We start from the raw sequence: 20154 nt of genomic DNA on the forward strand, positions 1-20154 counted from the left end.
GCTTACTCGGGGAGGCTGACTCAAGGGTTTGCGAATAAAAGCACTTTAAACAGCAGAAATGCACATTAATAAATAATCCATGTACTATGGCTTCTTGATCACTTTAATAAAGACACGGTTTTTGAGTGCAGTACTAATTCACCATTAAAATATAATGTGAATGATGTTTATGTTTAATTGTTAAAGTTTATCCCGCAATATTATGATAAGGAGGGGGTGCGGTGGTGCAGTGGGTTGGACCGGGTCCTGCTCTCTAGTGGGTCTGGGGTTCGAGTCCCGCTTGGGGTGCCTTGTGATGGACTGGCATCCCGTCCTGGGTGTGTCCCCTCCCCTCCAGCCTTATGTCCTGTGTTGCCGGGTAGGCTCCAGTTCCCTGCGACCCGTATGGGACAAGCAGTTCAGAAAATGTGTGTTCTAACAATATTTTTTTTCTTCTGATGGCGTATAACAAGAAATGTTAAAAGTATTTCTTTTTTGTCTAAATTTCTTCTTTCGCCAGCTCATATCTATAGCAAGAATGGTCATTAATCTGATCACACACACATTTTCAGAACTGCTTGTCCTATATGGGTTTGCAGGGAACCAGAGCCTACCTGGTAACACAGGGCGTAAGGCCGGAGAGGGAGGGGACACACCCAGGACGGGACGCCAGTCCGTCGCAAGGCACCCCAAGCGGGACTCGAACCCCAGACCCACCCGAAAGCAGGACCGTGGTCCAACCCACTGCGCCACCGCACCCCCATTAATCTGATCATTTCAAGGTTTTTCGGTGGGGGGTAGGTGCTGGAGGGTACTTTACGATCTTCGACTGGCTCGGGCCCGCGCGGTTTGCAGCGGAGACGAGTTCTCCTTGACTAACCGCCCGGCACGTGCCAAGCTGACGCTGACGTCACGGCACCAATATCAATTAAGACGTCATAGCTTTTCATTCGTCGCGCATCTCATGGAAAATTCCAGACTTACGGGCGAGCGTCTGTAAACATCCCATCATAATAGTACTGAAGAGCCTCCTCCGCACGAGCCCTCATCATAATCATAATCATCACCATCATCATCATCATCATCATCCTCCTCGTCGCCGTCTTCTCGCGCGCGACGCATCAATTAGCCCGTCCGTCCCAAGTTTCTTTGCCGCAGATGTTCTTTTCATTTAGAATCTAAACGGATCAGTTTTAAAAGCTGGGTGCGACACCCCTGCAATTCCCGCTTTTATCCGACACTAAAGCAGCCCCACGTGTCATCGCTCACATTTATTATGGCAATGAATGTACAGTACAGCTGTAACCGTGCACAGAGTACAGTTCTAGTCTAATGACCCCACATGAACAGCGGAGGCGGGTCCCCGACACCGCTTCGCCGGGCGCGTTTTGTGCCGCGCGCTTTTCACGCGTTCTTTTTCGCGCTTCCGCTGACAAGAAGACGAGAGCGCTATAAATATAAAATACATCACGGAACTGATCCGACGTTTTACTTGAGTGCTGCTTTTCTGTTTCACTGCATGTGCCACGGATTTTGTATCAACTTTAAAATGAAGGAAATAATAAATAACACGGGATAAGAGTTCGACTCGTGTGAACGGTTCGTTTTTGCCGCGTAAAAACTACAGCGGAGTTTTACAGTTTTTCAGACAGATTTTTTTTTTTTTTTTTTTTCTCAATTTCCACACACTTCGGTGGAGAGAGACTCTTAATTCTCTTTAATGAGGTGCTGAAGGGCGATGTGGAGTCAGCATTGGGGAGATTGACGGCGGCGCATTTGATTGAGCCCTACCCCCCCCCACAGCCATAGAAATAAATCCAAGATTCAATCTAACATATCGAACCCCGCATCGCCCTCGATGCTGATGTACAGTGTTGGCCTGCGCGTGGCCCCTGGTCGCCCCGTGTACAGTGGACGACGTATGAGTGTCGGGGGAAATACCCACAGTGCACTGCCTGGGCTGATGTAGCGGGAAGCACATCGGCCGGACGCAAGAGATGGTCCCAGAGGAGCTGAAACTCACCGGTCCCGCTTCTATAAATGTACCGATGGCGCGCGCGTGCACTTCCGTTGGCCCGGAGAGGAAATGGAATTGGCACAGCTTCCGATCGCCTGCAGCGCCAAGGCTGTATGGCGCGAGAACGAATGCAGTGCTGTACTAGTAGTTCACCTGCATTCCGACAGCTTGTTTAATCAGAGATCACCGCCGCTTGCGTGTCTTCTCGGTTAGGCCTATAATCGATTAATTTCTTTGTATAAAGGTTTACAGATCGATCATTCTTTGAAATCGCAGGCAGAATAGCATCTGCTACGGTTTCTCGATCAGGAATGCGGACTTCGTAACCGGAAGGCACGAGATTGAGGCCACGCAATGCCACTCGGAACAGGCTGTTATCCGAGAGTAAAAAGCTGATAAGCTTGATGGAAACATTTTCTTTGGTATTTTTATGTGACGTTTGTCTTCACGTTCACCGTTTGTGTAAGCCCACGTGCCATTTGATGCAATGTCAGAGCTGTTTCCCGCCTCCACGCGTTTGGCTGCTGCGGCCTATAATTTCCCGCCAAAAGTGATTTAAATAGATACTGCGGAGAGAAACGCAGCGAATACATTGATTTTCTGCCACATCACTCAAGGACAATGTGGACTGCGGAGATAAATACTGGAGTACGGAGTGCTGTTTATTGGCGGCTGAGTAAAGTGTTAATTTATCAGGATCCTTCCAGTTAGTGTCACAGGTCACATTTAAAACCCAGAGACACTGAGATATTAAATACTGTCCAGGACTTCTGTATACAGCTGAACTGCCATATGTTTGTTATATTGTAGTATTGAAACTTTTGTTTTCCTTCCATCGATCATCAATAACAGTTTGTCCAGTGTATGGCTGCGGTGGTCCGGAACTCGCCCCTGCAGCAAAAGGATGTGGCGCAAGGGGACACCCAGCGTTTTTTGAAATTATACATTTCCCCTCTGAAATACACACAGTTGACAACCCAGGGAGAATAAATTAACAGTAGTATTAAGAGTAACTCACAAACTGCATCCTCCTCTTATGCTTATCCCTCTCAGCTTCAATAAGGAATCAGTTCCTAGAAAATTAATGTTAAATGAGTCTTCAAGATTAATTCTACATTTCCCACAGACTAAGGGCAAATTTCTACACATTTCTGCACAGAGAGACTTTCATCTCTATATTTGTTTTTAAACATTCACATGTTTTAATGGGCAACATTTTCTCAACTTGTCCGTTATCCATGAGCGAGAGGCATCATGGGTAATGAACACCATGCGCAAACACAGACTACACATACACTACATATATACACTACACTCACTTCTCTCACACATTAAACACAAAACACTGCCAGTTAGTTCACATGTAAAGGGCACCAGTTTTAGTGCTTTATCTCCTTTAACAAAGGTTTTAAAAAAGCTGTTTGTACTTTTCAAACAGCACTGTTGATGTTGCAGCAGCAATAAACAAGACTAAAATACAAACATCTCATAGAACAACATTTAAGGCACTGAGAACAGTGTTTTACATTAGTTGTACAGTAATGAACATAAGACATTCCCTTGGTTCTGCATCAGCAGGGATGTCACAGGGCTTTTCAGTAGCAGTTCCCTATTTGGTGGTGGTGAAGAGTCATGAAGAGCTCCAAAGGGCAGCTGAGTCTCTAGACATGGCGGTTGACAGGTAAGCTTGGTCACTGCAGAATGTGTGGTGTTTGCAGAGTGAAATTTTTGCAATTTTTAATGTAACAATGAGCTGCAAAACGAAGTGCAAATTATTCTTTGATGAGGACTGGAACAAAAGCCTGCAAATCCTTCCAGTTTCCAGAATGAGGGTTAACAAACCCAGTCTTCCAGTCAAGGAGTCCAACATACGGGGGCTCCAATTGTTGGCTAATGTAAAATCCACTTTTGATGGGGGGGGGGTGGACTGTTCACTTGTGGTGTTTGTTCCAGTGGGTTGGTCAGAGTGCATTTATTGAATGCAGAGCAAGGTTCAAAGTCCCAGAGAAGCCTTGAGGAGAGAGGCCATGTCCTCTGGCATGGAGCCTTCATCACCTGGGGGAAGGAGAGAGACTACTGAAAACAACAGACCACCTTCAAAGCTAACCTCACAAAGACTGGGGTTTAATCATAACAGCCCCCTCCTCCCCTTGACTATAGTACAATGCACATCTCCAACAAAAGTATGGATCAATGCAGAAGAAACATATTGCAAAATGTTAACAAGTACCTGGTACACAACACAAAAGCCAGCTTCAGCCAACTCAAAGTTAAGGCTTGTCTGCCAGGATGGGCTGGATATACTCACCTTCCTCAAATGTTGTCATGTCCTGCTCCAGCTTCAGCTTCTTCTGGCCCACACGTAGCATGCAGTCCTCAATGGAGTCCTTTGTGATAAGCTTAATCACAGTCACTGGCCTAGGTGTAAAAGTCACAGCATTACTGATGTCCCTCTTCTGTTGTGCCTCTAAGCCTTGTTCCCATTCCAGTCATTCTCATGATCAGCTCTCAGTCTTTCTTCCCAAAAACTGTGCCCAGACCCTCAGAGGCCAGCTCCCTGCCCTCTTGCCCCCTCATGTTCATGCTCGGTGTTCCTCACCTTGTCTGGCCCACTCGATGGCAGCGGTCCTCAGCCTGCTTGTCATTGTAGGGGTTGCAGTCAATGTCGTGTAGGATGACCACATTGGCAGATGTGAGGTTGATGCCTAGGCCGCCAGCCTTCGTGGACAGCAGGAACACAAATATCTCGGAGTCACTGTTAAACTCGTCAATGAGGCCAATCCTGGAGAAGGAAAGGGGAAAGAAGAAAAATTTATTGGCTCCCGTGAGAAACCCCCTTCTTTGTTCTAAAAAATTTTGAGGCTTTTTATTAGGAGTTTTTACAAATTGTTCCTAAAATAACAACCATCTAGACTGACTAGCACTTGAAATCTTTGTCATGTATGGATATTAATAAGACAACTAAAATGTCATGTTTTCTGGCTGCCCAGCACAGAAAACATATTTTTCTATTTAAGTTTCTTTCTGGCTGAAGAGTATTGGTTCTTGGAACTTCTGAAGTTATCAGAAGGGCCAAGTTGTTCAACGTCCAATATTATGGAAATAATCACTCATAATGGGTTTAAAAGTTTTCTGCAAATGAGATGTTCTTTTTTTTTTTTTCTTTTTTTTTTTTTAGATAAATTGGAAATTATATTGCTATAGTTTCTTGCTTGCCAAAATCTGTCACATTTTAAGTGGAAGATCCAGATGGCAGAGTTAAGCTTACTTATGGGACTCACACTGCTGTAAATTTCAGAACTGACTTTTGGCTACAGGTGCAGTGTGAGAAAATCAGCTAGAATAATTTGGACCAAACTATCCTGTTTGCACCAAGAAATGTCTGAAACAAGGCCGTCTGCCTGTGCTGCCAATTCTGTCCCAGCTTGGGTGTAATTTACTCTATCTCCCTCTACTGTACCACATAGGAAATGCAGATGCAAACAGAGGACATGACAGAAAGCAACAATCTGTTTTCTCAATTGCTGGGGTACCTATCTGCCATGGGTGTGGAGCCATCCAGGCGAAGGTATCGGTAGTTCAGATGTTTCATCAGAACCTCCAAAATATCCAGCATCATGGTGAACTGGCTGAAAAGTACAACACGGTCACCCTGGAAAGACAGCAGAGAGATGTCTGGAACGAGAGACTGGACACTGCACACTGTATGGTTTGAAGCATTTTCCCCAAACTCTCACATCTCTGGGCAGCCTAACATCTGTGAATCCTCACAACACAAAACACATTTTTTGCCTTTCACCTGGCTTCCCTTCTACTAGCTTTACTGTGTGCAACCCAGTACCATGGCCCTTCTTCTACCCACTCTTTCCCAGCCTGTATCTTTCAGTGCTCATCTCATTCTATTCTGTAACTTCCCTTACTCAGCTTCCAGCCCATCATCTCCTATTCTCCACTGACTGCCCATCTCAGCCAGAAGGTCCACGTCTAATTCATTACTTCACCACTCTCCTTATCTAATGCCCCATCTCCCCATTAACCCATGTGCTCCTATTCTTACCTTGTCCTTGAAAGAGGACAGTAGCTGTGTCAGCAGGGAGAATTTGCCCGAGTCAAGAACCTGCTCACTGGACAGCTGGAAACTCCGCAGGGCAGAGTACTGCAGACAGAGACGGTGCAGCTCAAAGTCTGACATCACCTCCATGTCCTCCTGGATCAGGGTGGGGTCTGCGTCACGGTGCGTCGGCTCCTGCAGGTACAGCGTGTATACGTGAGGGGTAATGGCAGTGCTAAAATGGGGGGGGGGTCTACTTCTCCTGGTAAGCCACAATTAAACAATCAAGCGACAAAGTAGTGAGTGTAAGCTAGCAGGCAGTGTCGGCACACATTGAGGCCACATGTTCAACAGTGCTGCCATCACATTCAAAAACACAGCTCTTTTGTGGAACAGCAAGGAGACAAGCTGGTGTGGAATTGAAGGGAACGCTCATCTGACGAGGATGGATTTGAGACAGAACAGAATAATAAACATTTCTAAAACGGTAAGCAAATGTAACATTCTTGTATCACGTGTTCCTTATTCTGGAGTACAATTTTACTTGTGCCTTTTAAAGCCATATATTGCCAGCGCTGGACTATCAGTAACTTTTGCACTTTCTTACCATGAATAAATTTTAAATATGAAAAAATATACAGAAGCTCAGCATGATCAGCTCTGCTATGCTCAACTCACGCTCATACTTCTGATCTGCAGAAGGGGGTGTATTTATAAATGAGTACAATTCAAAAGTGAATACAGCTTGTGAATATTTTGGACAGGACATTCAGGACAGGCACCTAGTGGCTGCTGTGAGCTCTCAGTATTGTCACCACTCTCAGGGGTTGGTATGAGCTCTCTGCGGTGTGTATGAGTTATCAGCAGGAGGTGTCATCCGTCTGTGATGAGCACGATGCCTTTAAGTAGTGTGTATGGCCTTTCACTGATGGTTGTCATTGCATAAGTGTGTCAACAGTGATAATACGACCTTTCAGTGTGTTCGTTCTCTCTGACTTATCATTGGTGGGTGTGGCCTTCATGGCAGGGATGGTGCCTTTATATGGGGGGTGTAGTTGTTGTATGTGATGGCTGTGGGAAAATACAGCACTGAACAGGAACCTGACCTTCAGCATGAGCCGACTCATGTCTGCTAGTTTCTCTTGGGTGTAGTACTGCCTGTGGAGCAGGGGGTGGTTGGCCATCTTCCTCAGCTGCATCATCACATTGCAGAGGTCTCGCTCTGAAAAGGGATGGGGACATTAGTCTCGGTCCTCTCATGAATTAAGTCCATAAATCATGAGACAGGTGGAGCAGAACAAGTGGAGAAGGCTGAACAAAGCCACAAGTGAGCAGGGCCTGATGCACCCCCGAGCATCCGGCATGAGAGTTCAGGGTCACGCATGACGGCCGGAGCACAGCCCGACGCAGCACAACTCCCCTGGCAAGCGGAACATTCATTACTCATCTACAGAGGCAGATGAGGGGGCGTTTCAAATTAGCCATCTTGGCAGCTGAGCTCATTGAAAGAGAGCACAATGATTTATTGCAATTTAACTAGTGCATGAATTATATTTGAGGAGTTGCCTTATCGATATAATCATATAATATTTCAATGTGACTTTTTGGGGTGAATTACACAAGCATTATTTAATACGGCTTTCCTGGTGGATTCAGTGGTGAGAGTCATGTAACATGCTCCATTTATCTTACTGGGTGCAGAGTAGCTAAATCTGTGTTTTGTAAAATGTTGTTAACATGTTGAAGTGGACAGACGTCCCCCATGAAACTTTGATGAGGTGGAAAGGCCTTGGCAGAGCTCCCCGGAGCTAGCAAACCCAATCCTTCGTCATAAACCCTTGACCCAGACCTACTCTCTCCAGTGGTGGAGCCCTTGAGCTTCTTGAACAAAGCATCATACAACTCCTCCTGCTTCACACTCATGGGGCAAAACTCCACCTGCTCCTCTTTTGCAGGCAGCTGCTTCAACACCTGGAACAGGCACAAAAAAAGTGTGACTTCCTCCAATTCACTGCAGTGGAGTACAAGAACAACAAAGTGCGGCAAGTTTTGCAAATGCATAAGTGTCAGATGCTAAACTGTTAGCTAAACCATCAGCTTCAGTAACAAGACCGAAGTCCGGCATACCTCACTCTTCACTCGCCGCAGGATGAAAGGCTTCATGATGAGTCTGGCCTGAGCAATCCTGTCCCTCTCAAAGCTACTCTGCTCTTCCGAGGATTTCTGAAACAGGCAAGGCAATCGAAACTGCCTCAGCATAACAGATGACAGGTGCAGCACTGAGCTGTAACCACATATTGCTACTCGTAAATTTAAGAAGGGGGGGGGGAAAAAAAAAAAAAAAAAAAAAAATCTATTCCCACCAAGGGTTCCGATGTGGTGAACATGTCACTCAAGCGTGTCATATTCTGCTTGTCACTGAACTTTATGGACTATTATAGCCCGCTCACTATACCCGCTGTGCTCTTACCATAGAAAACATCTTGGCAATTTGTGATGTGCTGCTGGAGAACATGGTAGGCATGATGAAGTTGAGCAGGGACATGAGCTCCAGGAGGTTGTTCTGCAAGGGGGTTCCAGTGAGCAGCAGTCGGTACCTGGCCTAGGTGAGATGGGGTGATAGGGAATTAAGACATGCCATCAAGATCTGCTGCTGCAGACATAACAATAACATGTCTTGAACTGCTGCACTGACATTGATGGCCATGAGATGGCGGTAGCGCAGAGAGTTCATGTTTTTCAGCATATGGCCCTCATCAAATACTGCATACTGCAGCTTCAGCTTCCTGAACAGGCTGCGGTCGCTGTCATTCCCGATTGTCAGGTTGTACCTGCCAGGAAGGAGGACATAAAAGACTCAGGCACCCATTTAGTTTTGTAGATTAATAACAATGCTAACTTCATCACAATAAGCAGGCTGAATCTGGCACCGCATGGGGTCAGGATTTTGAAACATTTCAGCTACTGCAGAAGACTACGACAAAAAGTGGAAGTAAAGGACTGAGGGGTGACAGAGGCCACTCACGTAGACACAATGATGTTGAAGTCAACTCTCTTGTTGAGGATGTTATGCCGAAGGTATCTGCGGTCTTCTACAGAGCCTAGATGACAACCGTAATGAACACCAATTACAAAAGCTTCACTACGAAAGAGTGATCTTAATGTGAAGTGAAATTCCGTGAACAAACTGCTGAAATGAGAAATTAAGTGATATATTCTGAATGTACTTTAAATCAATAGGAAGCAAGAATGGAAATGTAACCCCAGAGTAGACATAAGTGCCATATTAAAATTTACCTGACAACTCAAGTCTCAGAGTAAAGCACAAAGACTAATGAGCTTCTTTAATCTTAATTAAAAAAAAAAAATTCATGCACATGACATACACAGTGAATAACACTGACTCACCATAGTAAATCAGTACTTTCAGACTAGGGCACCAAAGGTTGAGCTCCCGGACCCAGTTATCTGCCATGGGACAGAGGCAGGATCATTTGGCTGTACCTTCAACCATAGTCCTGTCCACCCCACATGTATTCTGGTTTTCATTTCAGCGAAGCATTGATTCAAATAATACAATTAATTTCCCCTACAGTGAATTATAAAACTTTTTTTCCCCCCACAATTACATGTATCCTGAAAAATACTCTAAAGAAATGACTAAGTCTGCTGTTCACATATTAGAATTACATTGATCTGAATGTATAGAATCAAGAGCACAACACTATTATATTATTGATTAATAACTAGCATAATTCAGAATTCAGTGGAAACAAAAATATATGCAGTGATCCACTTGGACCAGGGCTGAATACCAGTAGTCTGCATATCCCAATAAAACAAACCCCTACCCTGTTCCCCTTTGCCCCTTACCTAAGGTGGAGGATGGTACAGTGACGAGGTGAGGTCCATTAATGCCATTCTGGAACAGACTGGCCAGGAATGCAATAGCCTGGACAGTCTTCCCCAAGCCCTGCACAGCACAAAATAAGTAAGGTTTTTCCACACAGACAGACATCATGTTCAGTAGGGAAAAAAAAAAAAGCCAAAACACATGATGAGAAACACACCCACTGGTTTCACGAACATCATCTCATCTTCATGAACAAACAAAACCGTACTCCGAGTTGCATCCTTACCATCTCGTCTGCCAGGATCCCACTCAGCTGGTTCTTATGCAGCATCACCAGCCAGTTGAGTCCAATCAACTGGTATGGCTTTAACTGGAGCCTGGAGCAACCATGACAGAATCATGATAGAGGAGTCAAAAGAGAAAGACAAACAAACAGTTAACAGGGAGTTTTCACTTACTTCCTACAACGATCGAGAGCATCAAAAACAGGTTAACTCATTGACATTTTGGAAAAGAGGCATTCATTAAAATTGTCTATTCAGGAGTGTTCAGGCATGTACATAGAAATAGAGGGTAACACACGTGCTGTTCAGGATATCAGGCTGCTTCAAAGAGCCGGCCCCTCGCTCGATAACTCTGGTCACATCGGCCATCATCTTCCGAGAGATCCCCTCGCACTTGGTCATCAGACGGAGCACCACCTCCCGCTCCTTTAGCACCATGCGGCAGCCCCACACCAGTTCTGATGAAAGGCCATTGCCCTTGTGGAAGGTGTCATACTAGAGAGAGGTAGGGCAAAGTCACAGACACGGTAACGTTCACCAGAGACTGTCTGTGCAACTTTTTCCAAAGTATGTTCAGCGTAATGGAGTCAGTGTATGGGGTCTTTCCTGCAGACACAGCAACCAAAAAGCAAAGGCCACAGCTCTGACCACTCTACTCACATACCATTATAGGAAGTTCACATTTTTATGTAATTATGATTTGACCAGCAAAGAAAAGATTTTGCTACTTTTCTTGTAAAACCTTAGAAAAAGGCATCTACCTCTTGGATAAGTACCAAAAAGTGATTTTTTTTCAGGGTACACTTAGTGGACACTTTCCCCAATATTTTATCAAAACTGTTTCCTCAAGATTAGCAAAACAATTTGGCAGAGATGCATCTCCTACCCAAAAAGGAGTCAACAGATGGTGTAGTGGTTAAGGTACTTTGTTATCATTAATAACATTTATTTTGCTGATATTTTGTCTGAGGCAGCTTATGAAGTCAAGATTTGTATAATTAACTTACAATTATTCACCATTTGCACAGCAGAGTGCAGCAATTTAAGTACCTAGCAGAAGAGGAATGAAACTCGAGACCCTTCAGCTTGCAAGACAATGGTACTATGCTACCCCTTATGCTTTGACGAACAGCAATTGTAGTATCATTATTAGTCACTTAAGATGCTTTCATCCAAAACAACTTACAACTGTATTATTTACCTATTTATACAGCAGGGTTAGGTGTACTGCAACCATTCAGCTTAAATCACAACAACAGTGTGTGATCTCCAATGAAAACCACAGCCACACACAACTGCTTGGCTATTTGTCACATTACATTAACTGACTGAGCAAAGCAGGATCACTCATTTAGCTACTGTTGGTGTAGGGCAGTGAGAGCAGGGATTTGAACCCAGGATCTTCTGATTGCAATGTGACTGCTCTAACTACTTTGCTACCTGTGGTGTGTGTTTCATTACTTTCAGTGGCATCACCTGCTTTCACTGCAACAGCAGATCTAATCTATTGAAGATTTATGATTTTTTATAACACACACACACACACACACACACACACACAGTATTTCTTAAAACATTGGTGGTAGTTTGGAACATTACAATGCATAATCTGAATCATAACTGAGCATTTTTTGTCCTATTTCTAACTTTTACTCAAGGTGATATATGGAAGAATACATTTACATATAGTCTTCTCCCTCCTCACAAAAGTAATGCCTTCCTGAAAAGGGGGGCTTTGTAAGATGAATTCTCACAGGTCAAAGATGTGATTGCCATTGGTTTCAATGGTCAAGATTTTTATGGGTTTCTGGAACCCAAAACAGACATCTCATTTATGCTAAAATATAACCATATGCCATGAAAATGGGCAGAATTGCTTTCACAATAAAGAGTAGTTATAATAAAAAAAAAAATAAGGCAGTTTCCCCATATTAATTTCTATATAATACTATATGGCTGCCAATCTGCACTTGTTCAGATCAATATACATCGCAGTGATGAGCACTGATTGGGAAAAAACGTTGCTATCAAAACACAACCTTCACTAAACCACTAGACAGGAGTACAACCAGGGCAGATAAATGTGGGACCTTCCTTCATCTACCAAGGAAAATAAAATTAATGATGTATCATCAACAGTTTTCAAGTGTCACTTGACGGCTAACTAACAGATGAGGATTTTCCAAGATAAAGAACACTGAGGATATGAGAGCCTCAAGCTTCTGGAGCAGCACTGGGGGGGAGGAGGAAGTTTGTCATTCAGTAAACGGAGTTCCTCACCAAGTCCTCCCATGTTTTGAAAGGCCGTAGCTCCACAATCTTCTGGGCCTTCCTTATGGAGCAGCCAGAAATGAGTGACAGTTCATCTACTGACGCAGTCTGGAAGAACTCCAAAATCTGGGCCTTCAGTCCAGCTTCTACCCTGTCCTCACGGTCAGAATCTGTCTGGCCAGACGACCCACCAAACTCACTGCTGATGGAGCCCTCTCCGTCTGAGCTGCTGTCCGCCTCTGGGAGGAGCTGTGAGCAACGCTGTCTCTCCGCTGCCTTGGCTTTACAGGACCCAGCGTGATGTTCGTGTGGCCTTGATGAGGAGGGGGAGGAGGAGGCTGCACCATTTTGGCCTCGCAATGTCTGTGAGGTAGTGAGGGATGTACTCCCTCCTTCGCTTGGCCTCAAGGCTGTATGGCCCAGTGCTGGGCTCAAGTCTCTCCAGGATTCTGTGGTGGTGGGACTTTCTTCTACGACGATGTTGCTGGATTTCCTCTCAGGCAGATCGGGAAGGTCCGATTCCTCAGCTGCAGCAAAATTAACCGAAAGTCAATCCAAAGTGACCATAAGCAGATTTTAAATACTTCTTTAAATTATCCACCATAATACATTTTACCATACAATGTAAATTACAAATAACATCTGCTGGCTACGGGGGGGCAAGGTGGCACAGTGGGCTTGACCGGGTCCTGCTCTCCGGTGGGTCTGGGGTTCAAATCTCGCTTGGGGTGCCTTGCGACGGACTGGCGTCCCATCCTGGGTGTGTCCCCTCCCCCTTCGGCCCTAGACCCTGTGTTGCCGGGTTAGGCTCCGGCTCCTCACGACCCCACATGGGACAAGAGGTTTCCAATGATATGTGTGACGATCTGCTGGCTACAGTTCTTATAATACTATGCTAAATCAATGGGGATTAACTTTGGGGATTTGAAGAAAAAGTACACTATTATATAAACTTGCATCCCAGTTAGCAAACACTTAATTTACAGAAACACACTGTAGCAGATTCACCTGTATTTCTTTATGACAACATTGAGAATGATGGTTCAAAAAAATTCACATTATTTCCAGCCCATTAAAGCTACTGTTTACAGTAAGAGTACACATATTATTACTTTTCACATTGTTTAGTGTAAGATTTTTTCCCCCCATATTATGTAACATTTGGATCACTTTCTAAGCAAGGGGAAATGCACTGTAATTTTTCATAAAAGCAATAGGATTGATTACAGTCAATCCTCGCAACAACGGACTATATGGGGGACACACCGTCTCTAGCTCAGAAAATCCGCTGTTCGCATTTTTTCTATACTGTATACACACACAATATAAAAAATACACGTGTACACAATGTCATTATTTTATCAGAATGTATATAAATATGCACATACGTATGAACGGGAACAAAATAATGCAAGTCAAATAAAAGTTTAAAAATACCACAATGGGTAACAAAACACATGCAAAGCCTAGGCTTCCTCTGACTGGCTGATGCCTATTCACTTGGCTTTTCTTAAGGTACATTTTGCAAATGTTTGTGCATACACTCATAGTTGTATGCATGTATACATTTGTATATTTTTTGTTTGCAAAGCCTACTTTTGTGCGAGTATTTTTTTTTTGGAGAATTTTATAAAAATAAATTTATATTTTGGCTGCTGTCCATTGTTCCCAAAATCTGTTGTTCCACTGTTGGACTGAATTTACCCATTTATACAGCTGATTACTATAGGGTAAGTACTACAGTAGGAGCTAGTGTTCAAAGCCAGGTCCGCTGATTGGGAGGCAATGGTCCTAACCACTGCAATACTGGCTGCCCCACAAAATTGTTTATTTTACAGGAAATCCACTTACATAACTAGATAAGTGCTTCTATGATTAACTACTAATGGGTCCAAATTCACTAAAGGTGTCTGAGAGCCCTGATATAAAAGATTAATAATCCAGACTGAAGTAACACTCATATGTATAGTATTCATGACAGCCATACTTTCCTGTATTTAATGGATTAAGTTTTATCTAAACTTTGTGGTATAAAACATAGGAGTACCTTTCAGTACAAGAACAAGTGTGTTCACCAAAAGAAAGGGATGTTTCAGAACAGCACAGAACAGGGAGTTTTTTTTTTTTTTAAAGCTGTGATGTAAATGCACTCTTTGCTTCAGTTTTGACCCACTCTCCTTTATAAATTAACATCAAAGTCATGTTAGAGGCAAAGACTATTACTACCCAAGAGATCATGTAACTCATACCCGATTCAGAAAACATGCGGAGGGCCTCCAGGGTGTCCTCAAACAGCCAGTCGTGTTCCTGTAGCACATCCCTGAGCTCCTACGGAACAGTATCAAGCCAGAGCATTTACACACACCAGTGAAGATGGGTTGGAGGGAGTACAAAGGCAGCAGTGCAGAAGGGGTATGTATACAAGCATACAGGAGAGGTCCACAATCCCTCTTCCAAAACCCTTGGGGCCTAATATAGCTTAAAACAAACTAAACATTGTTACTCTAGCATTTACCTATCAAACCTACACTATATAAAGCAAGCTGAGCTGTAAACCCAAAACAGACAAAGTGTCTTTACAGTTAACAACAGTCTTTATATGGATCACACTTTTGATTTCTATCAGAAAAATGATGATTCACCTCCTTGTCTAAGCTCGGAAATTTCCTCTGTAGTCTCCGAACCATATCTTCCTGATTTTTCCAGCTTGGCTCCGGACCCTCCACCTCAGAGTCATCTGTCTAATTGAACACAGACCTGTCAGTCAGACCCTTCAAAACACAATCTCCACTTAAACGTACCTACAACCTCAAATAGTGAACTGCGACTTACCACAGAATCCCTCCTCTTCTTATTACCATCGCCATCATCCTTATCCTGAGAGCCACAATCTGATCTGCTTGGCTTCCTCTTACGGTTTGAATCTGAACCACAGAAAACATCAAAACAATATTAACATCTTAGGCAATTTATACTACTGAAAAGGAGACAAAATTCCAACCTCCATGCTTCCTCCATTAGTCTGGTCTACTCCAGTGTGAAGGTAACTATAATGTCATGACCCAGTCGGTCATTACAAGGTCTTACAAGAAGAGTCTCCTTTGAATCTCAGTGTACAGGTGGCCACGGCTCCATCCAAAGTGCTTGTGCTCTTGATTACCTGAAGCCAAGAAATTACAAGAATGACTGAGCCAAACCTGTGTTCCTGTAAAACTGGTCAGGCTGTACCGGGTCACTACATTACCTCCAACAGCTGATTCCGCTCAGTCTCAGGAAAGAGCTCCTGTAGTTTTTCCAGCTTCCGCTCCGTCTCCTCATCCCCACTCTCTTCTTCATCAGACACCACCATCACAGCACCGGACCTGGCTTCTAGTGTCGTCCCAGACCTTCAGAACCAAATGCAGCAGGAGCAGCAGGCACATCGCCAGTCTTCTCTCAACATACCAAACGGCATTAAAATCAGCAAACAAGTCCACAATTTTAAATATAATCCAGCATCTTTTTTCTGAATTCATTCCCTGTGTCCTGAGACAAACGTATAAGTTTACCTCACTTAAAATAAAGATACTGCAAACAATAAAATGATCACATGGATTATTTTATGACTGTCACATTTGTGAGAATAGTTTCTGTACAAAAACTATTTACAGCATAGTTCACTTGAGTTGTCATCAGAGGGCAAGCAATGTGGACTGTGTTTTAAAGAGACCACATTAACAGGGGACCATCTGCAATGGCATCCTAGATAACCCATACAGTACAAGATACTGAACACACCCAACATCATGAGTTTTTTTTATCAGTTTTTATGTGGTGACACAGAGTTGCTGCCTTTAGACCCAAAGATCACAGGTTCAAATCCCACCTCCAGCTGTAGTACCCTTGAGCAAGGCATGCACCCTGAAATTGCTCCAGTAAAATTACCCAGCTGTATAAATGGGTAAATCATTGTAAGTAGGAAAAAAAATGTCAAGAAAAGCATCAGCTACATGAATAAATGTAAGAGTAACGTATATACAACAAGTGCAGGAGGAACTTGACCTGCCAAAGCAGCACAGTCATGAGCCACATGCCGTCAAGAGCATTGTGAGCAGTTCACACAGGACCGGGCGCCTGCCCGCCCAACTGCAAGGAATTAAAGGACTAAAAGTAGAAGTTAAAGATATCCATACTGTGAAGGGAAAAACTCAATTTCAGTAATATCTTTACAAATATAGAGCAGCATGTAACTTTGTGTCAAGGACACAGGCTTGAAACACTGTGTCCACTGTAGTCATTGAAAATCTCAGCAAAGGCCCTGCTGTCACAACCTGTACCTGTAGTGCCCCGACAAAGCTGTACAAACAGGGGACAGCTGGTAGTGTAGCGGTTAGAGCCGCTGCCCTTGGATCAAAGGTCGCAGGTTCGAATCCCACCCCCGACTACAGTTTCCCTTGAGAAAGCCAGGTACTTACCCTAAAATTGCTCCAGTAAAATTACCCAGCTGCAGAAATTGCTACGTAATTGTAAGTTTAAATGTAAATTGCTTTGGAGAAAAGTGTCAAGTTAAGTGTACATCATTACAAAGTATATTTTAACCCAAGCGTACTAATAATAAACTGCTGGATGATGTGACGCACTGAAAAAGAACACCTCGTACCTCCCAGAAGCCATCATTGATGCTCCCAACACCTCGACGTCCGAGTCCGAGTCCGAGTCCAGGACCACGCAGTCGGCGACCCTCCGCAGCGTCAACCCAGGTGGACGTTTGAGCTCCGGGGTCTCGGGGACAACAGTGACTGTGGACACACACGGTGACAGGATGCACATTTGGGATTAGTGACACTGCATTGTGCACATCCTCAACAATCGGCCACCTCAACAGAGTCCTGAAACCAGTGGCCACACACAGACAGCATGTTCACTTCCAACATTTGTTCTCTGAGAAGATTCCACACATCTGCCAACTCTGGAGAGGACACCACTAGCGCCTTTGCCTACTTCAAAGTGACTTCAAATGCTTTCATGCCACGAAAAGTATTCGGTTGGGCTCATCACACCACCGGCGGGGGGGGGGGGGATGACCGATGAGTTAACGAACCCACATCATCTTCTTCACACTCACAAGTCAAGTGCACACACAGCTTTCCAGGGCTGCTGCGAAACACACACACACATTTTGGAGCAGCTTTTTTTTTTTTTTCGTGTGAGGAACACGAAGCAGCGCGCGAGACGCCTCAGGAAGAAGAGGAGGCTGAGGAACGGAGACGTGGACGTGCAAAGAAGTCACTCGTAAACTAAGGAAATAACTTAACTCGTCAGCACTGGCTGGGGGGAGACACGTCCCTCTGGCCGCTAAATGGGTCCCTCAGGTCGAGCAGAATCACGTACGGTACAAACACGATCACGATGTGATGAAGCGCAGCTCGGCGGCTCGCGGAGGAGGAAAAAACGCGCACGAGCCGCGCGGCTGAGGCGGTTTCGCCACGGAGCAGCTCGATTCTGCTGGGAAAAGCGTGATTATGAGCCCGAGCAGCAGCTACAGCGGGCACCTGGCGCACTGACACGGTTCCCCGGCGTAGTTAAAAGGACTACCCTTGATCGCACAGCTGCACAAAAGAAAAGGCGCTCGGTCGGTGATCATGAACCGCAACAAAGGCGCTGCCACATCTGTAGCCTGACTGCGGAATTCGGGGCTCCATACCGCTGCAGTTCTCCTTCTCCCAGTCAGGACTAACTGCTCCATTGTGTCTCTGCCTCTCGGGAGAACATTTTTTAATCCCGGCTTTGTCCTTTTCGTAACGAAACTGGTCCAAGCCGAATGAACTCATTTGGGTTTGCGGCGTGGTTCAATGTCAATCGGCGAGCTACAACGAAGAGTGTAGAGAGGTGCTTTAATTGAAGCTCTGTTGATCGTTAGCTAGCTAGCTTGCTAGTTGTTTGGCTACCATTTCATGAAAGCTAACTGGCAAGCCACTCTGCATCCCGATTCCCGGCAAAAAAAAATAATAAAAAAAAAAAAAAATCCACGATTATTAGAGCTGCCGCTGCTGTGATCAGATCATATGACTTTATCAGGAGATGACATATACTCGGTGACTGCCTAATTCGGAATTTAACTCCCGAGAAGCCAAATGTATATCCAATGTTAAAAAGCTCATTTGAACAAAAGACACATGCGACACATTTTATGTACCGGTAGTACTATAGTACTTGGCAGCCTAGCTAACACCGTTAAAGTAGTGGATTGAGGAGGCCTAAAAAAAACTACAACACTACGTATGACGCAGCGTAATGATGTAATCGCGCTCAGACGTTGTGCGGACCGCATGGCAGTCTAAGGTAGGGGTGTCGCACTCATTTCATGCAGCGTGCCGAAGAGAATACCGTACTTACTCGAATACAACTCGCACGTTTTTCCAAAAATTCAAATTAAAAAATTGGGGTGCGAGATGTATGCGGGAATTTTCGCAAAGTAAAGGTTTTCAAGAAAAAATTTAATTGATGTTTTTAATTAAATACTCAGTATTCACCTTTTTTCTATCATTGTTGTTTGCTGCGGCATGCCGAGATCCACGGAGAAGGAGGGAGCAACACTCGTCACACTGCATATTCAGCCAGGTGAGACAGTGAGTGGTGGAGAGGGTGTGCAGCTTCAGATTCCTGGGTCTTCACATTACTGAAGATCTCACCTCACCTGGTCTCACAACACAACACAACACATCTGGTCAAGAAATCACGTCAGCGTCTGCATTTCTTGAGAAGGCTGAGGAAATTTTTCATGCCAAGACGAATCCTCAGAAGCTTCTGTCAACTACCCCCCATCCCTCCTGCACACACATCCACATCCACAACGCCAATATATCATCAGTGACCAGAGACTACCTCCGCATATCTTTCGTACACAAATACAGCCCCCCCCCGAACTGCGAGTAGACCCAATCTGCAGGACTTTGCACATGTACCACTTGGATGTTGTTTACATTGGGCACTGCACACTTTATAATACGTATATAATAACCTCGTTTCTTGGATTTTTGCACTAATTAGTAATCTTCGTAATTTTAGTAATTTTTGTAACTTGCGACCTTGCACTAATAGTAATTTTGTAAATCTGTGATTACGCCCTGTGTTTTCCTTGTTTTCTTTCTGTTTTTCTTTCCTTTTGTCCTTATTTATATATCATAGGCTGCTGAGATGATTCACAGAGTAAGAATCTCATTGTACGGTGTAACGAACTGTTTACTGTGTACACATGACAAACTCTTGAATCTTGAGTTGAATCACATAGTCATAGCGATGAAAATCCATCCTTTATCCTTGAAATCCTTCGGATTCTTTGGCAAAGAGATGTCCTTCGACGAAGGGAAAGACTTTTCCTCTTCATGAACCTCGTGATCCAATGGAAAGCCGACGATTGAAATGCTGATTCTCTTTAACTGAATTCCAAAATATGTGAAACTGCCGTAACAACACTGACACTGATTATCTATTTCTCACGGTTTAAAACTTTTTTAATGTGCGAGGTATATGCGAAACTTTAATTCCTTTTTTCCGTACAGTAAATTAGGGGTGCGAGATACGCGAGGGCGAGTTACTGTATATTCGGGTAAATACGGTATGTGACGCCTCTCCGATCCCCGTTTTGAACATATTTGTTCAGACAATGAATAGCAGGCTGAACAAATAAAATTCGAACCTATTAAGTCTATATCCAGCT

General features: G+C 44.2%; 1 protein-coding gene across 2 annotated transcripts; it reads right to left on the reverse strand.

The window, feature by feature from the left end:
* Window positions 1-3208: 3208 nt before the first annotated feature.
* smarcad1b (SNF2 related chromatin remodeling ATPase with DExD box 1b) lies at window positions 3209-19120 on the reverse strand. 2 transcript variants are annotated; one of them, XM_018748190.2, is made up of 24 exons: window positions 18968-19120; window positions 18139-18301; window positions 17095-17233; window positions 15700-15841; window positions 15543-15615; window positions 15288-15379; window positions 15098-15196; window positions 14705-14783; window positions 12465-12982; window positions 10483-10679; window positions 10187-10277; window positions 9921-10020; window positions 9456-9515; window positions 9073-9148; window positions 8743-8878; window positions 8518-8649; window positions 8175-8270; window positions 7901-8018; window positions 7154-7269; window positions 6054-6242; window positions 5530-5648; window positions 4596-4778; window positions 4305-4414; window positions 3209-4051 (listed from the first exon to the last, which is right to left on the reverse strand). In XM_018748190.2, the coding sequence occupies exons 2-24, from the start codon at window positions 18263-18265 to the stop codon at window positions 3990-3992; spliced, it is 3054 nt and encodes a 1017-aa protein (XP_018603706.1). In that variant the 5' UTR covers window positions 18266-18301; window positions 18968-19120; the 3' UTR covers window positions 3209-3989. The 2 variants fall into 2 exon arrangements, with proteins under 2 accessions (XP_018603706.1, XP_029108973.1); XM_029253140.1 differs by lacking the exons at window positions 18139-18301; window positions 18968-19120 and having other exon boundaries at window positions 15700-15884; window positions 17095-17117.
* Window positions 19121-20154: the final 1034 nt, after the last annotated feature.

This window comes from Scleropages formosus, chromosome 6 (assembly GCF_900964775.1).
Source record: "Scleropages formosus chromosome 6, fSclFor1.1, whole genome shotgun sequence".
Lineage (NCBI taxonomy): Eukaryota > Metazoa > Chordata > Actinopteri > Osteoglossiformes > Osteoglossidae > Scleropages > Scleropages formosus.

What these genes read in the sequence shown, in the direction of transcription:
- smarcad1b (XM_018748190.2), bottom strand. Translation starts at nt 18,265, where the DNA reads ATGAGTTCATTCGGCTTGGACCAGTTTCGTTACGAAAAGGACAAAGCC. An exon ending in TCAAAACATGGGAGGACTTG is followed by an intron (nt 10,680 to 12,464) that starts GTGAGGAACTCC and finishes ACCTCTCTCTAG; the next exon opens with TATGACACCTTCCACAAGGG. An exon ending in TGCGGCGAGTGAAGAGTGAG is followed by an intron (nt 8,019 to 8,174) that starts GTATGCCGGACT and finishes TGCCTGTTCCAG; the next exon opens with GTGTTGAAGCAGCTGCCTGC.